Genomic DNA, 22,710 nt, shown 5'->3' with positions numbered 1-22,710 from the left:
TCTCACTAAGATATCGTCTGCTTCCTATTACTCTGAAATAAGGTTGTATGTGCCACATTTATTTTCAGTTATCAGAATCTTCCTGTATTATTTACTTTAAAGGTATTACATTTATATTTAAATTATCCTATGATAAATGGAGTTAGTTCTAGTTGGTTCTTTTTCAGACAATGATAATAGTAAGGACATGTTTGTAGAATGCTCTAAGGTTATCAAGCACTTTCAAACACACGATTGCACTTTCAAATTATAACATTTAAATGCATCTTTGATATCTAATTGAAACGAAGTATTTGCTGAAGCATTAACAACATTTTTATTTGACTAAAGAAAAACTGCAGTACTTATATAAACTGGTTATTTCAGTAATTTTTAGTAATGTGATCTCACTTGAAGCAGCCTTCATAAATACAATAGGGCCAAAGAGGTGGACATGATAAGGACAGGACTTCAGCTCAACACAAGGAAGAACCATCTAAATGTTCAGAGTTACCAGGTGAACTATGCATGGGATGCTGTTTGTGGAAACATTCAAAACACAGGCTGGTTAGTAACTGATGGGAGACAAGGGGTGGGGACTTAGTCACTGGGAAGGTAATTAACTTCCAAGCCCCTTTCAACCTCAACTCTAAACTTGTATTGTACAAAGTTACAAGAAAGAGATCTTGACTCTGACTTGTGCTAAGAAAGCTGCTTTGCTTTGATCATAACTCAAGTAAAGCAGCTGGCCTCTGCTTCAGCACTTAATGCTCTGTGACCTGGGCTCCCCCCCCATACACATGTTCCACATTGGATGTGTTTGGCTGGTACGCATGCACACATCTGCTCTTGGCAGGTCGTCTGAAGAGGAATCACGTGTGATCTATATTTATATGATTTACTCTCTCTATCACCAACAAACTATTAAATTATAGCACATAAAATATTCTCACATACTGTTGGATTTTACGTTTTAACCTCTCTAAAATAGGGACTTCTTAGCCTGGGTTCTATAAATTCTCTTGGGGACCACAGAGCAATGAACTCACTACAACTGTATATAGTACGTTGAGTGTGGCATCCATAAACACGTGTTTTCATCAGATTCTCAAAAGTGTCCACGACCTAAGACAAAGTAAGACCCATTTTAAAGGATCTGTATATTCTGCTGGCTATTTCAGATTCATTATTTCTTTTTTTACTTTACTTTTCGATATTAAAGGGAAACTAGGTGGAAAAGTTCAGCAGTGAACCTTTATAATGAACAGCTGGACTACTTCCTTCAACATTTTACAAGAGTAAAGGGAATAAGTGATTAAAAAGAAACAATAGATGGCCCCTTCCTTTCAAGAGAATATAGTATATATTTATCAACACTTTGCTCCTACCAAAACAAAAGACAGTAAGGGAGATACAGCAACCAAGCACAGCAGATAAACGCTGAAAATGCTTTGAAAGCTCCAATTTCACATTAGTTAACAACCTAATAAAACCTCACAAAATAATAAGATGCTTTTATATACCAACTGATAAGTTTATTATAACTAATATTCCAGGTTACGCTGTTTAAAGTTTGTATTAATTCAAGGCAGTTGATCCCATGTTGTATCAATCAAGCATAAAATAACAAGCATTTTATACCCAGCAATGTTTCTAAAGTCCCAAAATAGGTAAGGAGCATATAATTCTTACCTCTGTGAAAGCTTACGAGTGGGCTCTGTTTGTAAAGGCTCAGCTGCTTAAGTAGCTGAGATTTGTGAGATATGTACGAGAGAATAGAAACAACGCTGAAACGGTCCTGATGCTGAGAGACTTATCGGGGACACACTTTAAGGTCTTTAAGGCGGATGGTCCTTAAGGTCCCTCCTAACTCTCAAACATGATGGGTCTAAGGATTCTCAGCGTTCTGATTCACTGTTAGAGCACTGCTTTCTTGCCACAGCTGTATCTTTCCCACCACAAAATGAGGAATGTGTGTCTCATTGAGCAGATATTCAGTCTGTAGCGTCTCACTTTGGGTAAGGATATTAGTAGCTACTATATCCAAGGTCCTAAACAACGTAAGTTCATTTTTTTTAAGGCGTTCGCTGTTCAGTGGTACACAAAAAATAGAGTAGCATGGTCCCCACGAATGAGGTCAGTGAAGACCATGGGAGCACATGGGACGCTCTTCTCGGTGGCGACATGAATTCTGAAGGACCGGTGGAGGAACAGAGGAGGCATGAGACCCTGAGCGTTCGCTGGAAGCACAGACACTTCCGTGCAGCTGAGGCAAATTTAATACAGAAATGGTAAGAACTAAAGTAAAAGTTTTTTAAAAAGGCCGGGATGCAGGGCTTCCCTGGTGGTGCAGTGGTTGAGAGTCCGCCTGCCGATGCAGGGGACACAGTTTCATGCCCCGGTCCGGGAAGATCCCACATGCCGCGGAGCGGCTGGGCCCGTGAGCCATGGCCGCTGGGCCTGTGCGTCCGGAGCCTGTGCTCCGCAGCAGGAGAGGCCACAACAGTGAGAGGCCCACGTACCACAAAAAAAAAAAAAAAAAAAAAAAAAAAAAGGAGAATAACATGTTCAGACATATATTTGGAAGATAAATTTGAGAACCACAAGTTTGGGGAAGTGGTGATCAATATGGGGGAAAAAGGGGCTTCCCTGGTGGCGCAGTGGTTGAGAGTCCGCCTGCCGATGCAGGGGACACGGGTTCGTGCCCCGGTCTGGGAGGATCCCACATGCCGCGGAGCGGCTGGGACCGTGAGCCATGGCCGCTGAGCCTGCGCGTCCGGAGCCTGTGCTCCGCAACGGGAGAGGCCGCAACGGTGAGAGGCCCGCGTACCGCAAAAGAAAAAGAAAAAAAAAAAAAACTGGGGGAAAAGTCAGTCAAACAGACAACGTCTAATGAAGGCGGAATTTGGGATGTCACTCGGGAAAGGTCCTTGACGGACATGTAGGAGACTGTACGCTCAGAGGGGCCAGTTCAGCATCCACTACAGGCGCCAAATGGGAACTCTGTCTCCTATGAATGCCCCTCACGGCCTGTACGCAGCCCCTGGCCCCAGTCACCGGGAAAACAGTCCTGAGACCCAATGTTGAGACAAGGGGCAGCTCAGCAAAAGTTAAGAATCTGAGCCTATCTTTCCTCTAGATGCTTTCACACTTCTCCTTACTTCATTCCTGACTTAGTCTCCTCCCACTGCCCACTCGGGGCGGGGGCGGGTGGAACTGCCCACTGCATCTTTCTCCCTGTGATGGAAGTGAAGGCAAGTGTGAACGAACATACACCCCTCCTGCCGTGCTGTACCGTGAATAGTTCTGTGCTAGTGTGTGAAGGACTGAGGTTAGCTTTTAAATATACTTCCCCTTTCTGTTTGCTGAGGTTGCTGTGGTCACACAGGGGGCCTCTTCCCCACGCTTCCCCAGTCGCCCAGATTATCCCATAAGTAATTGTGGCAACAACACTGAAAGTCGGCATTCGGGTTAACGAGACTGTGGTCTGTAGACACACACACACAGAGCCACACACACACAGCTTTGAGGAGGCCTCGTGGGGAACCATCTCTAACCATCGTGGTGAATTTTTTTATCTCCTCTTTGGCCACGTTGCCAAAGGATGAATAGTTCGGGACTGCGATCCTCTGTGCAGCCAGAGCGCTGAAGGCTGCCTGCGGAGATGAGGACGCCGAAGGAGAAGCCCTTCCCTACCCTGACCACTGGGCGGACAGACCTATCAGAGGGCTCCATGTGACGTAATGACATATTGTTCTGTCTGATAATTCAGTGACTGGATGTTGAAATTAAATTTTACTCTCGGCCAAGGATATCACCTTAATTGGTCAAGTCTGGAGGTGTCCTGACAAAACTTCAAACTGGCAGGGCTTGGTGACTGGAGCTGGGGGCAGGGTGAGGGGGAAAGACTCTAACAGGGTCACTGGCCCGTGGGGTAAGGGAGGCACCATCACGGGAGCTGTAAAGTAACTCAGCACGATTGTGGCCACACTGAACGCCAAACACAGTTCAAGCGTTTGGAAACAGAACCTTACGGTGCCCCAGGCTGACACACAGGCGTGAGAGCCACAGCCTGTTAGGATGGCTGGGATCCCAGGAGGCCGGCCAGGTGGAGCGGCAAGAAGAGCCGCTTGAGGGCGGAGCTGTGGACGCAACAGGCATCTGTGCTTTTGCTATCCCTGTCCCCCCGGGACTGAAACATGTGCTGGCAGCTGCGAGACAGTGAATAAATACGTTCGCTACTGAAACGAATTTCACGAGGCAGTTAGATGGATCTGAGAAGCAAAACTCAGAGGAGCTATCGTGAGCATGTACGGTCGGCAGATTCTAGAGATTTCCAGAAAATGAAGGGGCCCTCCGCCATGCTCCTGCCCATGAAGATGGGGCCATGAGTTTATGCCCCCTATGTTTCTCCCTGTCACAGCTCACACAGGAGGTGTTGGTCAAGCCAGGATACAGATTCAGATTTTAACTGGTGGGCTGAACCTGTGGCCATGACGGTTCTTCTAGCCAGCTTCCCATCCCATTCGTCTGCTGAGAACCTCACCTCTCTAAAGACACAAGAACAAAGGTGCCCTTATGTTCCCCCCACCAGTGACTGAAATGCCTTCTCTAATACTCGGAATCTAACTACCCTCCAACAACTCTGTGGATGCCAGCAGCGTGCCTGAACTTAATTCACTGCCTGAGTCCCCGTGATGATGCTCTGGTCATTCTAGGAACACCGCATCATGGAACACAGAGCCCCCACGTGGCTGAGGGTTTGCTGAAAATGCGACAAACTGCTCTGTGCCACCTCCACTGTCAACGGCGGCAAACGGAGTAAGTCTTCCTGCCAGAAGTCTTCCTTGGCTGGGTCAGACCCTCTCCACCCCTTCTGCTTTGTATCACTGCTGTATCACACAGTTTATATCTTATTCCATCCAGCAGCGATGTACCTTGCAACCCTGGCCACTGTAAATTCTCTTATATTTAAAATAGGTTTTCTGAGGGAACTTCAGGAAGGCTATTAAAATTCATTTGCAGATTAAGTTGCCAGAAATGCTGTCACAGTCACATGTATGAATTCATTTAGGACACAGGATGCACATGGGGCCCAGGAGTCCTAATTATTCCTAAATGAAGGCGTCCTGATGTCCTTTCTGGCATAGACCCTTCTTCCTGGGCAAATAAATAGCCTAAGGGGAAAGCAGATGTAAACTGTCATAAAGTTTTATAAATGTCTATTTACAAAAAGCATGTTCTAATGCATGTGTGTGTTAATATACATGTGTGTGTATATACACCTATTATACACACACATATATAGAGACATGCATCTATATCATACACACATACAAACACATACACATATACATATATCCACACACATCTTTTATCCTGCCTAAATTTCTAGGTATGTATGCATGTATCTATCTATCAGCCAAACATACATAACATACACCATTTAAAAAATAAAGTATTGTTGCCAAGGGAACATCGGGAATGGTGACTACCTATTGCTTTCAGGGATAGAACCAGCCCGGGAGCAAGGGGGACATTCAGCCACCTGCCGGATATGACTCCGTATCTCACAGACCTTTCACTCTACCCCGCAGGTCATCAGAAGAGCACCTGAACTTCAGTGAGCTCACCATTTACCTTCTCAGCCCTGAGGAAAAGGGGCCTGACCACGTACATGTTGCTGGGTTTTGAAAAGATCTGAGTGTGCAGTACTACCAATCACTGGGACAGCTGGGACCATGAGGCACCACTAGGAGAAGCTACGGAGAGGAAAACAGCCCTGGGTGGTCAGGGGAGGGCTGGGCTACACAAGAAAGGAAAACTGCACCAAGTGGCAGACACCTTTCTGCTTTGCAAGTCGCCCACAGCCAGGCGCTGCTGAGGTCCTGCCGGGGCTTTGTGTCACAACCTTGAAAATTCCAAATCCTTCCCGTAGACATGTAATCAAAAGATCTAATAAGATTTCTCTTCCTATTTTGAGGTGCTAACAGTGAGAGGAAGAAACGGGGTCCACTATTCTTAAGTCAAACAGAGATCACATTTTAAAAATTGTCTGTGAGAGGAGTCAAAGCATTACGAGGCGATAGTTACGTAGTTAAGATGACTTTGAGAAAAAGGTTTGAAGTGAAGAAGGAGCGTACGTATCTCACAGGGAAGGGAGACCAGTCAGCATCCAGCTCAGTCACTAAGGACATCTTAAAAGCAAGAAAACTCGATTTAAAAACACACAAAAGAAAAAATAAAAGAGCTTCAATGCACTTAAAATCTTGTTCGCCTAACGTTCAAGATTCGTTGTTCAACACATTCTGGTTCAAGAACATGATGATCCATGTAGATTAAATTAACTACGTGAAACAAACTTTGCCTTAGGGTATAACGTACTTAAAAATCAAATGTGATTGCAAAATATATATAAATCTTTTAAAAAAGGTTTTACGATAAGATGTAGCTGCTGTTTCTAAAGAAAGCCAGAAGAATATCCCTCTTTTACGTATAAACCGTGGGTCTCTCTGACAAGACGACGCACACACGGGGCAGCGGTCAGGCACGTGGCCCTGGGCGCCTCACCTGAAGGATGGAAACGGTCTGGGAGAAGTGATGCTGTTCCATGGTTGACGTGGAGTATAGGGCCGCCAGGGGGTGGTCGAATTTCTGCAGGTAGCTGTTACTGAAGCCCCTGTGGTCCAGGTCGTGGCACAGACACGCAATTAGCAGTCCCTTGCGCTTAAGGAGAAACCACAGTGCACAGATGTTCAAAACAAAGAAATGGGAGATGAGGAAAGTTATGGTTAGTATTCTTATCACACTGACTTCTGTCACTGATGCAGCCAACATGCTCATGAATGCCTGAAATAACAGATAATCTAACTTCTTTTTTAACCAGTTTCTTTGTCTTTCTGCTTAGGAACTTAACAATCAAATTATCCTTGAGTTTTCCTGATCGACTCTGGTAAAAAGGGTAGGTGGTATCAAATTAGAGAAATGTTCCAAAGAATCACAGATAAAGCAAGTCTGCAAAAGGAGAGGACAGTATCAGTTCTTCACTTAAAAATCCATTCAATATTAAATTCTAACGATGTTACTGCTATCATAAATGAGGAATATAGCAAGTAAATCATACAGCATGTGAAAAATGGCAAATTGTATACAAAAAGATAAAAGGAAGAGCAGGCTGAAGGGGACAGGTGAGAGGCGGGTGGCTGTGATGTACAGCAGTCAGGATGGGCCTCAGACAGGCAGAGGTGCAGGTGAAGGGGAGACGCAGGTGGCTCCCGGGGGTGGGGGCGGGGGCGGGGCTCTCAGCCAGCGCACATCCTGGCAGGGGAGCCTGCCTGCGAGTCACAGGACCAGAGTCACATGACCAGGACTGACCACTGCAGGGGCTGCGGGGAGAGGAGGACAGAGAGGAACCTGAGGGCAGGGCAGGGGAGGGGAGGGTAAAGATCTTGTATTATCTGTGATCCAGGGACCGATGGCGGGGTTTTCAGCAGAGCAGTGACATCATCTAGCTGACGCTCTTTAAAGATCCCCACGCTGGCCACTGTATTGAGAACAGACTCCAGGAGGGTGGGAGAGACCTGGGGGAGGCTTTCGTCGTGACTCAGGCAAATCATAACAGAAGCTTAGACCAGGACGCTAGCAACGCAGGCTTAGGAGACATGACTAAAGTCTGGAAGATTCTGCAGGCAGAATCAACAGAGCTTTCTGGCAGGCTGGGCATGAGAAGAAAGGAGGGCAGGATGGCGAGCGGGGGAGGGGAAGCCAAGCCTGAGGGCCAGGTCATCAGCCTTAGACGCTGATGGACGGGGTCTTCACTGAGAAGGGAAAGTTGAAAGGGGAGCGGGCTGGAGGAGCGCTCGGGAACCGAGGGTGCTGGGGGTCCTGGGAGCCACGTGAGAACAGCGACGCAAAGAGGAAAACTGAGCTCAGACCCTTGGACCCGCACGGCCCCTGGACCAGAGCATTTTCTGGGGGGTGACGGAGCTGGTTTCAGAGAAAAGGGGAGGAGAGGAATTGCAGGCGGCCAGCACAAGGGCTCCACCAGGGGCCGGCGGCAAAGAAGAGCCTAGAAATCCGGAGGGAGCCGAGCGGAGAGGCAGAGGCAGAGGGTGCAGTGAAGTGGAGGTCACAGCCTGCGACCTGCACGGGATGCAGAGCCTGCGGAGGACCCAGCGCGGAGGGAGCGAGTTAACGGAGCGGGGGGCGGGGGAGGGAAGAACCGCGAGGGCAGGGACCTCTGAGACCAGGGCAACTGGCAGGGCGGCTCTGGACAGGAGCCCGGGCAGCATCGAGGAGGGCGTGAAGCCGGAGTGCGCGGCGCCACCGGCCGCGGGGCCGGCGCCTGCACAAAGCCCCACCGGAGCACTGCGCCTGCGCCCTGCTGCTGCCTTAGTCTCGCCGAGCCGCGCTGGTTTCTCCTGCCACCTAATGGGCGGGGAGGTCGCCCCGGGCACCCGCACCCCTAAACTATGCGGTAGGCAGGGGACCAACCCTAAGTGTTCGGAGGTCTTAAGACACTGAACTGTGTATGTTCTGGGGGTCGTTTGGTTTGGGGGCTGTTCCCATATTTTATGCTGCAACGTCAGCCATAATGAATCTGGTAAGAAATGTCAAGGTTGTAAAACCTGGCACAATAGATAAAAGCTTTCTAATTCCTTTTAACCTATTTTATTTGTATTGATGTTCAATAGTTTTGTCAAGTGCATGCCAGAATCAAGCATCTGAAAATAACTTACAAAGTAAAGAACTACCTTTGTTAACTTTTCCTTTAAAAACATCAAAGGATCATTTCTAAAGCTCTACTAGAGATTACATATGCACCTTACAAAATATATTTTAAATACTTATGTATGTTATTTGGGGGTTATTTTTAGCCAAAAGACCTGAAGTTTCTGGAGAAACAGAATGATATAATTCTAGAAACTTAAATGGAAGTCAATATGTAGTAACAAAACTTATCTCATTTGTCTTAAAATGTTCCCATTTTTGAATATAAATTTTAACATAATCCAAAAGAATAATTTCTATAATTCTCAAGCTTACAGGCTAAACTTTTGGCAGAAAAGATAATAAAATTGCTTTCTTAAAAGGAAGTGAATGGAGAAATACTGAAATTTTCAAAAATATGGGGTTCAATGAAATGGAAAATTGTTTAGAAAAATTTATATTAAAAAAGAAAAAATTCATCGTGTGTGTGTGATAAATAATTTATTAGGCTAAGCCCCATCTAAAGATTATTAATAAAAAAAGGAACGTTTTGACTCTTTACAATAGCATTTTTTTTCTAAAATGCGTCTTTCAAGTTTCCCACCCAAATTGTGAATTTGGTCTGACAGGATGGAAAGGACAGGACTGGACCTCAGGGTTCTAGTGTTGGTGGACATGACCTCAGGAGAAGCACAATTTCTTTATCACAGAGACACAGCTCCCTTTCTTCACGTGTCCTAAAGCAGGAGGAGAGAAGGGTGGATTCGAGTTAGGGCTTTCATAGGGCTGCTGGGACCTTGTGGAGAGAGGGCAGCGAGGCCATCAGGAAGGTCCCGTCTGGGAGGAGCACAGCTGGGGCGAAGGCGCCCCATTACCAAACGTGGGCTGGGCATTCAAGGAAGGGGCTCGACAGCAGTGCATGAATGGACTAGGTGTCCCCAAATCTTCTCTGAGTGCGTCACCAATTCCAAGTCCGTAAAGTCCGGTGAATCAGTGGAACATTGCCGAGCCCCTGTTCCCTTATGCTAGAGAAGGTCAGATAAGCATTTATGTTTTAATTGTATTTAATGCTCTGGGTTCTCAGATGGGTAGGATATGTCTCCATTATCCAGGGCATAAGGGCAAAGAGAACAATTCACTTTGTGTACATCCTTTCAGAAGAATTCAGCTTTAATAGGGAAGAAAGACTACAAAAATGAGTGTTTCCTTGAGGGATATTTTGATGAAGTTGGAATTTCTGTATCTACATTCCTTATACAAAATAACAGGGAAAATGCTCGGGTACAACAATTTAAAAAGTGTGCTTCTGTGAATTTACGGAACCAAATTTGTCCTGGAATGACACAGAGTCGCCTATTTCATAAACGTACTCCAGACACAGAGTACTTCAACCCACTCAGGTTATTTGAAGCGGGAGAGAGAAAGCGTGTGCACACCCACCTCGAGTTCGGTGAAGAGCCCGTGGTTGTTCTGGAGTATGGCGTACATGCAGTGTGCCACCGTGACTGCGTGCTTCCAGTTGTGGTAAGGGACCCGACGATAGTTTTTCTTCACAGACATGATAAAACGACACAACTTTTCAAGCTCAAAGCTGTGCGGAAAAGAAATTGTCATGACAGAAACTGGTAAAGAACCAGTACGTTCCAGGAGACCACTAGATGTGCACGTCTGTCCTGTACGCGCTTGCACGGGTGAACACTTCCGCGGGGACGGGATGCAGGAGCACGGGGGCCTCACTCACCAACCTCCTCACTGCTTCTCCAGCCAGGTGAGAGAGGCAGACTCTTTGGTGGCTCGTGCTTTGACACGGTAACGGGCCCACAGGGGAGCAAATCCCAGAATCAGCTTGCCGTTACCCATCATGAACACCCGCCACCTCTTCCTTAGCTTTCAAGCACCTCCTGCATCCCATCGTGCTCAACAGACAACAGCGTATCATCATCCTGTTCAAGGGTATTTTTAGCTAAGTTTTTCCAGAAAGCAGATTCACAAGCTGCGACCATGCATACTATAAGAATTTCCTAGGTGAGTGATGATCCTTTCAAGAGGAATCCAAATTACCATGGGACACTCAAATTATTAAGCGGTGGTAGCAGATGGCTATATCCAAATCTTGACGCAGTCCATGAAAGAATATGACGTATTTTATCATACAATATGGTTATAAATTTTTATGTGTATCATGTGTTACACGTATTTAAAGCCCCACCAACTCTCTCAGTGGATTTAAGGCAGCTTAAGACAAAGGCATATCAATATGAAACAGGGGTCCCCGAAATACCAAAGAGACGAGAGTCCATAAAACTTCTAAATACATGTAACCTTTATCTTTCTCCACTGAAAATGTTCAAATGTCCCTGAAGTGTGAGGTATGTGATTTTAAGAGTTTCAACTGGTCAAACTCTCAATTGCTATCTAAGAAGTAAGTGGCATTAGTTACCCTGTGTGCATCCTTTTGAGACAATAATTTATAAAAGTCACTGATGGAAATAAGAGAAAACACAGAATTCAATAGGAAACAAGTGACAATTTAGTTCTAGAGACGCTAAGAGCCTCTATAAGCCACTTAATGACTAAATTAGTAAAAAAAGAAAAAAGAAAATTATTCCTTGCATTTTAAGTATGTGTTTAAGCTGTTAAAAAAAAAAAACAGATACAAAGTCATGAAAGGCCTCTGGGACAGGCCACAAGGAGAGGAGAGAGATTTGCAAGGAAAGGGCAACATAACTTCATTACTAACAAAGGACTAGACTTTGAATTAGGAGACCTGTTTCTTTCACACTTGTTTTAACTGATATATCGAAGTTAAAGGTGAAAGTCGATGTTAAATGTGCATGTACATTCCAAAACACACCTAAAAACAGTATGCAATTATGTTGAGAAGTAACCTCTGTCTCTTTTAGCTCCACCTATATCCTTCTGATCACCTGGTTAGACCTGGTTGTTAACCAAGGGGCAGCCTCTGAGGGAATCTAAAAAGGCTGCACATTTGTCCAATAATCTTAGCCTTTTTTAATTTAAATATCTAGAAAAACAATTTCTATATGGCATATTTAAGGTAATTATCAACCAAAAAAGTGGCAAGGCATTTAGGTAGGGGAGGAGGATTTTAAAGCAAGTGTGTGGGTCACACATACCAGGCTGTCCCACAGGACTGGTGGACCATGTAGACGAAAATGCCAGGCCACATGTTTTCAAAGGGACCGATGTCAAAGTGGAACCTGAAATAAACAGAAAGCACAGGTCATGAGTAAATGTAATTAATTAGGATAAACATAATAACAAGTAAAGGGAGTAATTTAACTTTTTGCCTATCAAGAGACTAAAAAAAAAACTAGGAGTTCGGCCCCCTCTTCCTGCCTCTCTCAGTCACATCTCTGTTGTATTCAAAGGTTTCCAGGAGGAAATTCCACACATTCCCTCAGGAACTTAGTCCAAGATCTAAGCCATTGCTTAATTCTTTATTAAGCAATCTGTAAAAAAGGAACGTTGTGTTTGTTATCAGAGCAATGACAAAGTCCAAAATAATTATATTATGAGCCCTACACATACATTGCACAGCTCACAGATACGGGGCAGGAGCTCATCTGAAATTTTCTGAGATGAAAATTAGTCTATTTCCTACTTTAATCCAGAGAAAAGTTTCATAAATATTAACATCCGAAGTTATTACCTATCCTTCATGTGCTAATTTGGTTACAAACATTTAACCCAAATAAGCAGAACGGGAAAGTATTAAAAGAGACCATTTTCCTCGCGTTACAGCACTTCTGACACCAAATGTGTGAGTTTTCCACACCAAGCAATTCTCCGGTTCTCTGCAGACGCCGGCTGACTTCCTGCAATTCAGTTCAATTCTGTCATTACCTGGAGTTAACGCAGACCCCAGAGGTTAGGGGCGCAGGCCCACAGGCTGCCCCCACTTGAAACGTCAATCACAGGCCCAGGCCACCCACACTTCTAATGCATCGGCTGTTCCCACGACCCCTCCTCAGGTCAGATGATGCGCTAGGACAGTTCCAGAACTCAGGGAGACACTGTGTTTACTCTCACCGGTTTACTATGAGGGATACAACGCAGCAAGAGCCAAGCGAAAGAGAGGCACAGGGTAAGGTGGGGGGAGGGCAAGGTAGGGGGGAGGGCAAGGTAGGGGGGAGGGTAAGGTAGGGGGGAGGGCAAGGTAGGGGGGAGGGTAAGGTAGGGGGGAGGGCAAGGTAGGGGAGAGGGCAAGGTAGGGGGGAGGGTAAGGTAGGGGGGAGGGCAAGGTAGGGGGGAGGATAAGGTAGGGGGAGGGTAAGGTGGGGGAGGGTAAGGTAGGGGGAGGCCTGCGGAGCTCCCATGCCTCTCTGGGGGCACCCCCTTTATAGCACCTGATGCCTTCACCAACCTGGAAACTCGCCGAACCCCTTGGTTAGGGTTTTTTGGAGGTTCCAGTACATGGGTACGGTTGACTAAATCACGGATCCCTGGTGATTAGCTTAATCCCCAGTTCTCCCTGGAAAGGAGTCCAAGGGTAAGGCTGACTTCCAACCCTCTAATCATAGGCTGGTTTCTCTGGCAACTGGCCGTCATCCTCTGAGAGCCACTCAAAAACTCAGGGTGGCTGAAAGAGGTTTCGTTTGAGTAACAAAAGATGCCTCTCTCACCCAGATCACTCAGGGAATTACAAGAGTAAAAGGAGCTCTGTGCCAGGAACTAGCTACATATATATACATATATATATATATATATATATATATATATACACACGCACACACGCACACACACTATATAATACATATACTGTTAAAAGATAAACTGAGGCATATTAAAAATCTTAAGAGTTTATTTGAGCAAAAACCCATTTGAATAGAGCACCACCAACTTAAAGCGGTTGAGTGCTTTGGTGACAGGAGCCATGGAAACACATCTAAAGAGAAGATGCAAAGAAAAGAAAGTATTTGATTGGCTACAGCTTAAGGCCTAGTTGGCTGTTCAGAACTGGCTATCCTTAGCATTTCCATCTCGTTACCTTGAGGCATTTACAGGTTTAGATTTACAGGTTCGTTTACTAGGCCGCCAGGGCATTAAAGTCACATCAGTCTAACGGCCTCCTTGTTTAATTAATTTAAGAATACTCTGTTTCCAAGTATAAACAAATATCAGCTCTGGATCACTTCTGAAGGTTTTTTATGTAGTTATATAGTAGTGTTGGCTTGTACTTCTAATGGGCAGGTCCTACCACCAGTATCAAATACATTAGCATAGGATTAGAAACAAAGTGTGAAAGTTGAACTATTTATTACTAAATTCTCAGATTTAATTTGTAAATTTAAAATTATATGGAAATGAAAACTTTCAGCTATCTGATATTAAATGTCATTTTGAATATTAAATATTACATAGTGTAAAGTGTGCAAAAGACTAAAGACAAAAGCTAACATTTAGGTTAAATCATTTCAAAATGGTGTTCAGACTTTTTTTTTTAAAAGATAAAGAGATCTGGCCTTTCCTTCCTTCCAAGGGGAAAATGGCAACACAAGAAACCACACATGTAATATGATATTTATGATTCTAATTCTAGAACCCATTTCACTTTAAATTCAATCAAATTAAAAATCTGTTCCTGAAGAAACTGACAAGACAAAACTCTCACAGTTCAATTTCTTTGCAAAGACGGGCGGGAAGGTTGAAATGCATGAGGCCTTGCCATTCCTCTGAAGTACAAATGCTATGATAGGACAGCTTCTCCATGGTGACCCGGTAAATGCACTCTGAATGACGAATTCTATGATACATCTGGAAAGCAAATCCAACAGAGAAAAAATAAAGAATGTTTAAAGTAGTTTTGTCATTAAAGTTCAGAATTTGGTATAAAAAAATCAGAACTATAATTGGATTCACTATTACTTTCCATTGACTACTATTGCTATATATATATTTCCATGTACACTGAAGATATCCATGACACATGTGACTTTGAAGATACAAATAGTTTTCAAAAAAATTATATCTCCTTTTTAAAAGACTTATTAAATTCCCTAACAAATGGCTTTTTGCCGGACGTTATCTCTGGGTAGAGAGATTACCTGGTACCTTATTCTCGGACTCCCAGCCTCCAGAATGGAGAGAAGTAAATGTCTGCTGTTTATAAGCCACCTGGTCCATGTATTTTGTTACAGCAGCACAAACGGACTGAGACAGAGACTAAATGAGACAAGAGTTAAGATATTTTTTTCTGTGTCTCCTTTTAAAAATACTTAGCTTAATTCTTGGTGATCTCAAGGTCCTCTAGTCCAGGGAGTCTGAAAAATGTTCGATTGTAAAGTTCTTTACTGGTAAGATAAATTTAAAGATGCATGCGTAATAAACGTATACTCCTTCAGCAATTATATGCACATGCACTGTGCTAATATATTGTTTATATTATGAAACAAGCTAAAATAGAAATTTAAAAAGATAAAAATAAAAAGTACATATTTTTAAAATATTTTATTTTATTTACTTAGTAAACAAGACTCTTTTTGTTCATACTAAACAATTATATATTTTGAAATGAAGCACTGTAATTGTATGTTATCAACTGTCAAGTTTTTTCTTTACTACTTTGTGAGATGGTGGCGTCAAGTTTAATACTTAGAAACAGTTGTACTATTGGAGAAGAATATGCCAAAAAGTATGCGGATCCAGATGGAATAAAGGTAGTATTGACTGTTCTTAAATATCACACTTAGTTTTGCTCCCTAATGACTAACACTTTTGACTGAAATTCAGACAAATTTCCATTTTCCCTGATGTAAATCAGTTAATCTTGCAAACTAATCAGTTGCGTCTTTATATATTATCAATCAGGTTCAAAACCAATGACACTCAATGAAATCATTCATGGTGAAGATTTTAATAAATTAAAAGCTGTTTCATAAAATAAATTTTTAAAAAAAATTCAACTTTTGAAGACAGAGAGGGAAAAGGAAATAAAAAACAGATGGAACAAACAAAACAAATAACAAGTTGATGGACTTATACCTAAACATAAAATGCGCCTGGTCTAAATATCCCCATTCAAAAGAAAAGGTTATCTGATTGAACAGAATTGCAAAACCCCAACTCACGCTGTTTACAGGAATCCTACTTTAAATATAAAGACTCAGATAGGGTAAAAGTAAAAGGCTGAAAAAGATATTTAACACCAGGCTAGAGAAAGTGGGAATGGCTGTACTTGTATCAAATAAAGTAGATTTCAGAGAAAGACTATTACCAGGGATAAAGAAGGTCATTTCAAAATGATAAAGGGGTCAGTGCATCAGGAGAGCCTCATACTCCTACGCGTATATGGTCGGTTGGTTGTCAACGAGGGTGCAGAGGCGAGTTAGTGGCGAAAGAAGTCTACACAACAAAGGGATCTGGATCAGTGGGCACCGGTGGGCCAAATAAACAAACAAATGTTGATCCTTCCCTTGTACCATACACAAAAATTTACTCAAAATGTAAAACTATAGAACTTCTAGAAGACACCATAGGAGAAAATCTTTGTGGTCTTAGGTTAGGCAAATATTTCTTTGATACAGTGCTGAAAGCATGATCATAAAAAGAACAAATCATAAATTAGACTTCTTCAAAATAAGAAAGAAACTGTTAAGAGAATGACAAGCCAAACGCTGGGAGCAAATATTTGCAAATAAGCAACGTGACAGATGAGTTGTATCTAGAATATATAAAAGAACTATTAAAGCTCAATTAAAAAAAAACAGACAATCACAAACAAAAATTAGGCAAACGATTTGAGAAGACACTTCACCAAAGAAGACATGGAGATGGCAAATGTGGAGAAACTGGAACACACACAATGATATTGGGAATGTACAACCACTTTGGAAAACGGTTTGGCAGTCTCTTAAACATCCCCTCACTGGATGACCCCACCGTTCTGGGGATTTACTCAAGGGAAATTAAAGCGTACGCCCACGCAAAGACATGTGCAGCTTTATTTGCAACAGCCAAAAATGAAATAGCTCAAATGCCCATCAACAGGTGGCTACATAAACAGCTCATATCCATTCAATGGAATACTCAGTAATGAAAAAGAATGAACTATGTACACACACAATGTCATGGATGAATCTGTGCTAAGTGAAAGAAGCCAGGTAAAAAGGAACACAGATTTTATGATTCCAATTATAAAAAATAGTTCTAGAAAATGCAAAGTAAGTTATAGAAAGTAGGTCAGTGGTTGCTTGAAACTGGGGGATGAAGATGGGGAGGGTCCCATGGGAGGGATCACAAAGGGGCCCCAGAAGCTTGAGGGGGTGATGGGTACATCCGCCATCTCGATGTGGTGACGCTTGCACTGGGCTGTGGGCAGACACACCTGTCAAACCGTATGCTCTACACGCATGCAATTCACAGTATATTTATAAACCCCAGTAAAGTTTTTTTAAAAAGTTTGCTCCCAGTCTTTGTAAAGGTATGTGATAATTTGTATATGTGACACACAAATTTCAGCAAAAAAGTCACATGATGGTGATGAAAACATCCGTTTTCAAAGTACTCTGTGGCACGAGTTTATTTGGAAAAGCAATTATCTTCTTTTTCAGTGTTAATGTTACTTGCAATTTGAAAGTTCAGATTAAATGCTTATTTCTTTGAATATGTCTTCTAAGTAACAAAACATTGCCATTTGTCATCAGAAAAGATCAGCAATTTGGAGTTACCTTTTTGTGAAAGAAATATGTGTAAATAATCAGTGAATTTAATAACTATTCCAAGTACTTTGCCTCATAGCAGCAAATCCTTGGTGGTACAATGGAAATGAATGTACATTGCAAAGCTGTCCTCCTGATATGGTTGAGGAAAAGCCAGGATGGGGCTTAAAAGTGCAGGCTGGACACCACTGTCACCTCTTCCTCCTTGTAGAAGGCCCACTCTGTCACAGGGGACTCCACACTCTGGACAAGACACAACCACCTGACGCATGAACTGGATGAAAGCTACATCCGTGTATGACCAATCAAGAAACTGTAGTTTCTTTAATATCATTTACCTAAAAGAAGTTCTCACATTTCCCTCCTACCCCGCAATGGACTGTCACTTGCCTTCCACTCGAGATGATACTGTAGGTTCTTGTAGGAGGGTGAACAGTCAACAGGATTTACTCAGTATTTACCGTGATTCGGTATTACCCGTTATTCAGTGTAATTCTATGGGGGGGGGGTGCTAGTAAAAGTAGCTATTATACGTTAGGCAGCAAAATAATACTGCTGTTACAGTCGTGAATACTAGTGGGCACTAACTCTGTGGCAGGCAGCGTTCTAAGTGCTTTGCACGCACTACTTCACGTAACTCTCACAAAAATACTGTCATTTATCATTTTACAAGTTTATGACCTCCAATTAGAATAAGCTATATTTTTATTTATTATTTTTATTTATAAACTTATATTTATAGTTTCAATAAATTTATAATGTTTACAAATATATAAATTATTCAATTTAGATTTATTTATTTTATTTTTATTCTATTTTGTGTTCAGTGTAGGGAAGTAACGTGAATTTTAACTTTACGGCAAAAAATAATTAGTTTTGGCAAATTTTATAGCTACTTTGGTCCCCATTTTCTACATGACCTTCAATATGAATAGTAGAAAATAATATAATGTAATATTATTAGTAAATGATTTTACCATATTCATCCTACTGCAAATTACTTTTCTTTATTTTATTTTTTTGCAGTACGCGGGCCTCTCACTGTTGCGGCCTCTCCCGTTGCGGAGCACAGGCTCCGGAAGCGCAGGCTCAGCAGCCATGGCTCACGGGCCCAGCCGCTCCGCGGCATGTGGGATCTTCCCGGACCGGGGCACGAACCCGCGTCCCCTGCATCGGCAGGCGGACTCTCAACCACTGCGCCACCAGGGAAGCCACCTACTGCAAATTATGAATGAAGTAGAAAACCATGCGGCCTAAGCTGATTTTGCATGAACTGCCTATGGCAGCTGAGTAGTTAATCTTGGGCTCCCTGTCCTGCCGGAAGAGACCGCAAGGAGAGGTGGCTGCCATTTATTCTGATGGTGTTTCAATCTTAGGCTCTAGGATATGGAAAAGTCACAAAAGACAGAAGAAAGAGGACCTGGAAACAGGAGTATAACCTAGCATATTTCTACCACATGGTAAAAATGCCACCACTTATAATTTTATAAATATTGGCATCCAAGAATACTTACTGATGCTTCAGAATGTTTCTCTTGTGCCTATTTCTACAATCATCATCACTCTGAGTAGACATGGTGGTGTCTGGAGGATGCCCTAATATTATTCACGTCATGACAGGCCTGGAATCACTTAAAGGTAAAGCAACTAAGAACCAGACTCCGGATCACCTGCCTGGGTTGAATCTCCTCTCCGACTTTCACTAACGGTACACCTTTAAGTAAGTTACCTAATTCTCTGTGCCTCAGTCTCCCAGGTACAGACTGTGGACACTGCAGTACCCAAGCCAGGAAGAATGTGAGGGTTCAGTGCAGTAACACACTTAAGGAACTGAGAACAAACTCGGTCAAGTGCCGTTAAGCTCTCAGTGCTGTTGGCAGCTACCATCTGCTCATCTCTGATGACACCAGCACTGCTGCCACTCCATTTGGCTCCTTGATGTTAGTCTGGTGAAGGATTCTTGAGTGGCAGGGGCATCTGTGCTGTCTTGCAAGTGCCGACTGTGCGCATCGCCACGCAAGTCTGCACTCAGTACGTTATGTGGGAGCTTGAGAGAGTCCGTAGTGGGAGCCCGCACTCCACAGAAACTGGGGAACGCTACAAATAAGGCCTCTTCTTGGGTAGAGAGCAGGCTTTACCAGCATACCACTGGGTATGGGCAATCCACAAGATAAAAGTAACTTAACTTCTGCTGTTATAAACTGTGCACTCTTTTCCCCTTTCTACAATTCACATTTCCAACCTAATTGACAAAGTATTTGCTAGAGTACAAATTTTCAATATGATGTTTGTCAACAGTATTAAATGATATCGTTAATAAAATTAATTTGGTCCCCTAAATAAACCTAAAATGAAAGGCACACTCCACACGGGCATGAGCAAGAAACCCTGTGCTATGTATTTAGCGGCATAAAACAGTGCTGCAGTGGGTGAGAGAAACACCAGACCCAGCACAGGCTGTGCTTCGTGGTCCGGGACTTGAAGGCCCGTGTGGGACGAGAGACCTCGCTGTGGCTGCTGTGGCCAGTTACTGAACTGAGGACTCTGTGAAGAGAAAAGGTCATGTAAGTCTCCCGCAGGGCAAGTAATTCCGGATCAATTTGAGTAAATAAGTAAAGATCAAGTAAATAAGTAAATGAATGAATGAATGAATGAATCCAAGAAAGAAGAGACCAACACAAGGAAAAATCAACAGATTTACGCCCCCTAAGAACTGAGTTGATAAAAAAAGAATTGAGTGATTAAAAGTATCCTGTTGAGCGAGAGAGAGTCATGGACATATACACACTAACAAACGTAGTAAGGTAGATAGCTAGTGGGAAGCAGCCGCATGGCACAGGGATATTGGCTCGGTGCTTTGTGACAGCCTGGAGGGGTGGGATAGGGAGGGTGGGAGGGAGGGAGACGCAAGAGGGAAGAGATATGGGAACATATGTATATGTATAACTGATTCACTTTGTTATAAAGCAGAAACTAACACACCATTGTAAAGCAATTATACCCCAATAAAGATGTTAAAAAAAAAAAAAAGTATCCTGTTGAAAAAATACACCATTTGATGTGTGACTTCCTTTGCCTGCGTGGTTATTCTAGTTTATGGAAACCACAGCACCAAATGCAAATGATATTTCTTCCTTGACCAAATCCTAGGTAGAAGTGTTTACAATGCTGTCTTTCTTAAAGACAAGTGAAGGAGAGCATAGCCAGGGCTGCAGAGCCAGGCTTACACACATTCAGAGCCTGGCTCTGTCACACACTTGCTGTGAGACCTTCCACAACTCACTTAAACGCTACGTGTCCATTCTTCCTCCTGTCAAGTGGAGCTAATGATACTCACTCAGGATTGCTGGAGGACTAATGAAGCGAGTTTTTATACGTCAAGTGTCCACAATAGTGCCTGTCCCAGAGTCAGTGTTACATCGATTAGGAGGACTTCTTATATTACAGTCACCTTAATAGTCACCTTCTGGTAGAGAAAAGACACGCAGTACTTGGTGGTTGAATTCAGGAATGAATAAAGTTTGGACCATTTATTAAATCTGTTCCTAGCCAATTGGTTTCATCTTAATAACGATTTTTTCCACCTTCCTTTAATGTTAAATGTCTCTCGATTCAAAATGTACACAGCTAATCTGCTTTTAAAGGACTCCTTTTTTCTAGGCAAAAGATATAAGAGGTATTTACTATCCTGTTAGCTTTTTGCATCATATCAAATTATTTCTTTAAAATCACATGTATGAGTAAATTAATTGGCTCTTTTAGTTTTAAAAATCTCTTTCACTCTTTTTAAAGGTTACCGTTCCATTGACAGTACTATCAATTATCTGTCAAAGATAAAATGGAGATGTTGCCAGTCAGAGACGTGCCCCTTTAATCCAATAAAAGGGGTGTAACCTAAGAGATCTACAGATGAACTAAAGAAGAATAAAGACATATGCCTCCAGGACAGGCTTTTCACTCAAACAAGACCACTGAGCTGAACAGTAAGAGATGCTCTCACATGATCACATTCAGTATTAGAAGCCTTTTACATGTGGTAAAATGCTCCTGTTAAGGATATAATAATCTGTGCGGGAGCAGAAATATTTTGAATTTCCCAGGACCAACCTGTTTAGTCTGACTCAGTAGCCAGCGATTACAAGACCCTTCACACTGCACAACGCTTCTTCGTATTTGAGATCTAAACAAATATTCATGTACCTTCTCTAGAAACAAGTAGAGCATTGAGGGAAAGCAGGGAGCCATGGAAACGATTAATTGCTTGGGACAACGCTAATACAAGTTGTTGTTTTTAACGAAGCTTCATAAGATGCTTGGGGAAAAAAATGTTCAAAACTGCGAAGCAGACTTGCTCAAAGAAACATCCTGTAAGCGCCCGAGTGAGGACAGGAATCCAGGTCTTGGCCTTTACCCTAGAGGTCTACGATCTGACATCCTCAGCTGAAGAAAGCGCTGAGAAGCTCTTGTAAAGAAACCAACTGCTGGCTTATTGAAACTGACATAAATTGGGAGCTGTTTGCTTCTTCTTTCTTCTTTAGAAGGATGCTTGCTTCAACAAAGCGAGTATTACTTTAAAGAACGTATGTAAATTGGTCTTTTTTCTGAATTGGAACAGAAATAACCCCAGACTGGAAGGCCAGGGAAGGGAAGCGGAGAAGAAGAGGTACCCTGAAGCTGCAGCATCAGAGGCTGTTACACTTTTTGAGTTGGAGAAACTGTCAAAAACTATAGAATTTTTTTAAGCTTTCATGAGGAGAAGAAATATTGCAGTTAAAAGAAGTGGTAATTAACTCCACAGAGAGCTGAAGCTGCATTACTCGGATTTCAACATGCACCTTCAAGGCAACCAGCCCTGGGTCTGCTCAACCTGGGAGAGTTTTACATCCGGAGCCTGCCAGCGGGCGATGACTTACTACAACCGTGGCACATACACTACCTGTCATTGTTGGAGAGCAGAAATAATTTTGGTGAGTTTCAAAGTGTTTATAAAAATTACAGGGCTTCCCTGGTGGCGCAGTGGTTGAGAGTCCGCCTGCTGATGGCAGGGGACGCGGGTTCGTGCCCCGGTCCGGGAGGATCCCACATGCCGCGGAGCGGCTGGGCCCGTGAGCCATGGCCGCTGAGCCTGCACGTCCGGAGCCTGTACTCTGCAACGGGAGAGGCCACAACAGTGAGAGGCCCGGGTATTGCAAAAAAAAAAAAAAAAAAAAAATTACAAGTCTGTTTCACTACAGACAAACTCCACTAACTTTACCCTAAATAATCAACGTAAAAATAGAATGCCTGTTAACTTATTCATGACTTTTCAGAAGGAGGGTTATTTTTCTTGATTCAGTTTGGT

General features: G+C 43.0%; 1 protein-coding gene across 1 annotated transcript in view; it reads right to left on the bottom strand.

The window, feature by feature from the left end:
• The window catches only part of PDE10A (phosphodiesterase 10A), a 583,074-nt gene that overhangs the window by 38,996 nt on the left and 521,368 nt on the right, over window positions 1–22,710 (bottom strand). Inside the window, exons 15-18 of the mRNA XM_067701571.1 lie at window positions 14,324–14,466; window positions 11,826–11,909; window positions 10,129–10,279; window positions 6,550–6,705 (exon numbers count right to left, since the gene is read on the bottom strand). Of these exons, the coding sequence (XP_067557672.1) occupies window positions 6,550–6,705; window positions 10,129–10,279; window positions 11,826–11,909; window positions 14,324–14,466 (534 nt within the window). The remainder of the gene's footprint in view (window positions 1–6,549; window positions 6,706–10,128; window positions 10,280–11,825; window positions 11,910–14,323; window positions 14,467–22,710) is intronic.

Source organism: Pseudorca crassidens, chromosome 13 (assembly GCF_039906515.1).
Source record: "Pseudorca crassidens isolate mPseCra1 chromosome 13, mPseCra1.hap1, whole genome shotgun sequence".
NCBI classification, from domain to species: domain Eukaryota; kingdom Metazoa; phylum Chordata; class Mammalia; order Artiodactyla; family Delphinidae; genus Pseudorca; species Pseudorca crassidens.
The sequence above is the reverse complement of the archived record's forward strand: the minus strand, read 5'-3'. Positions and strand labels throughout refer to the sequence as shown.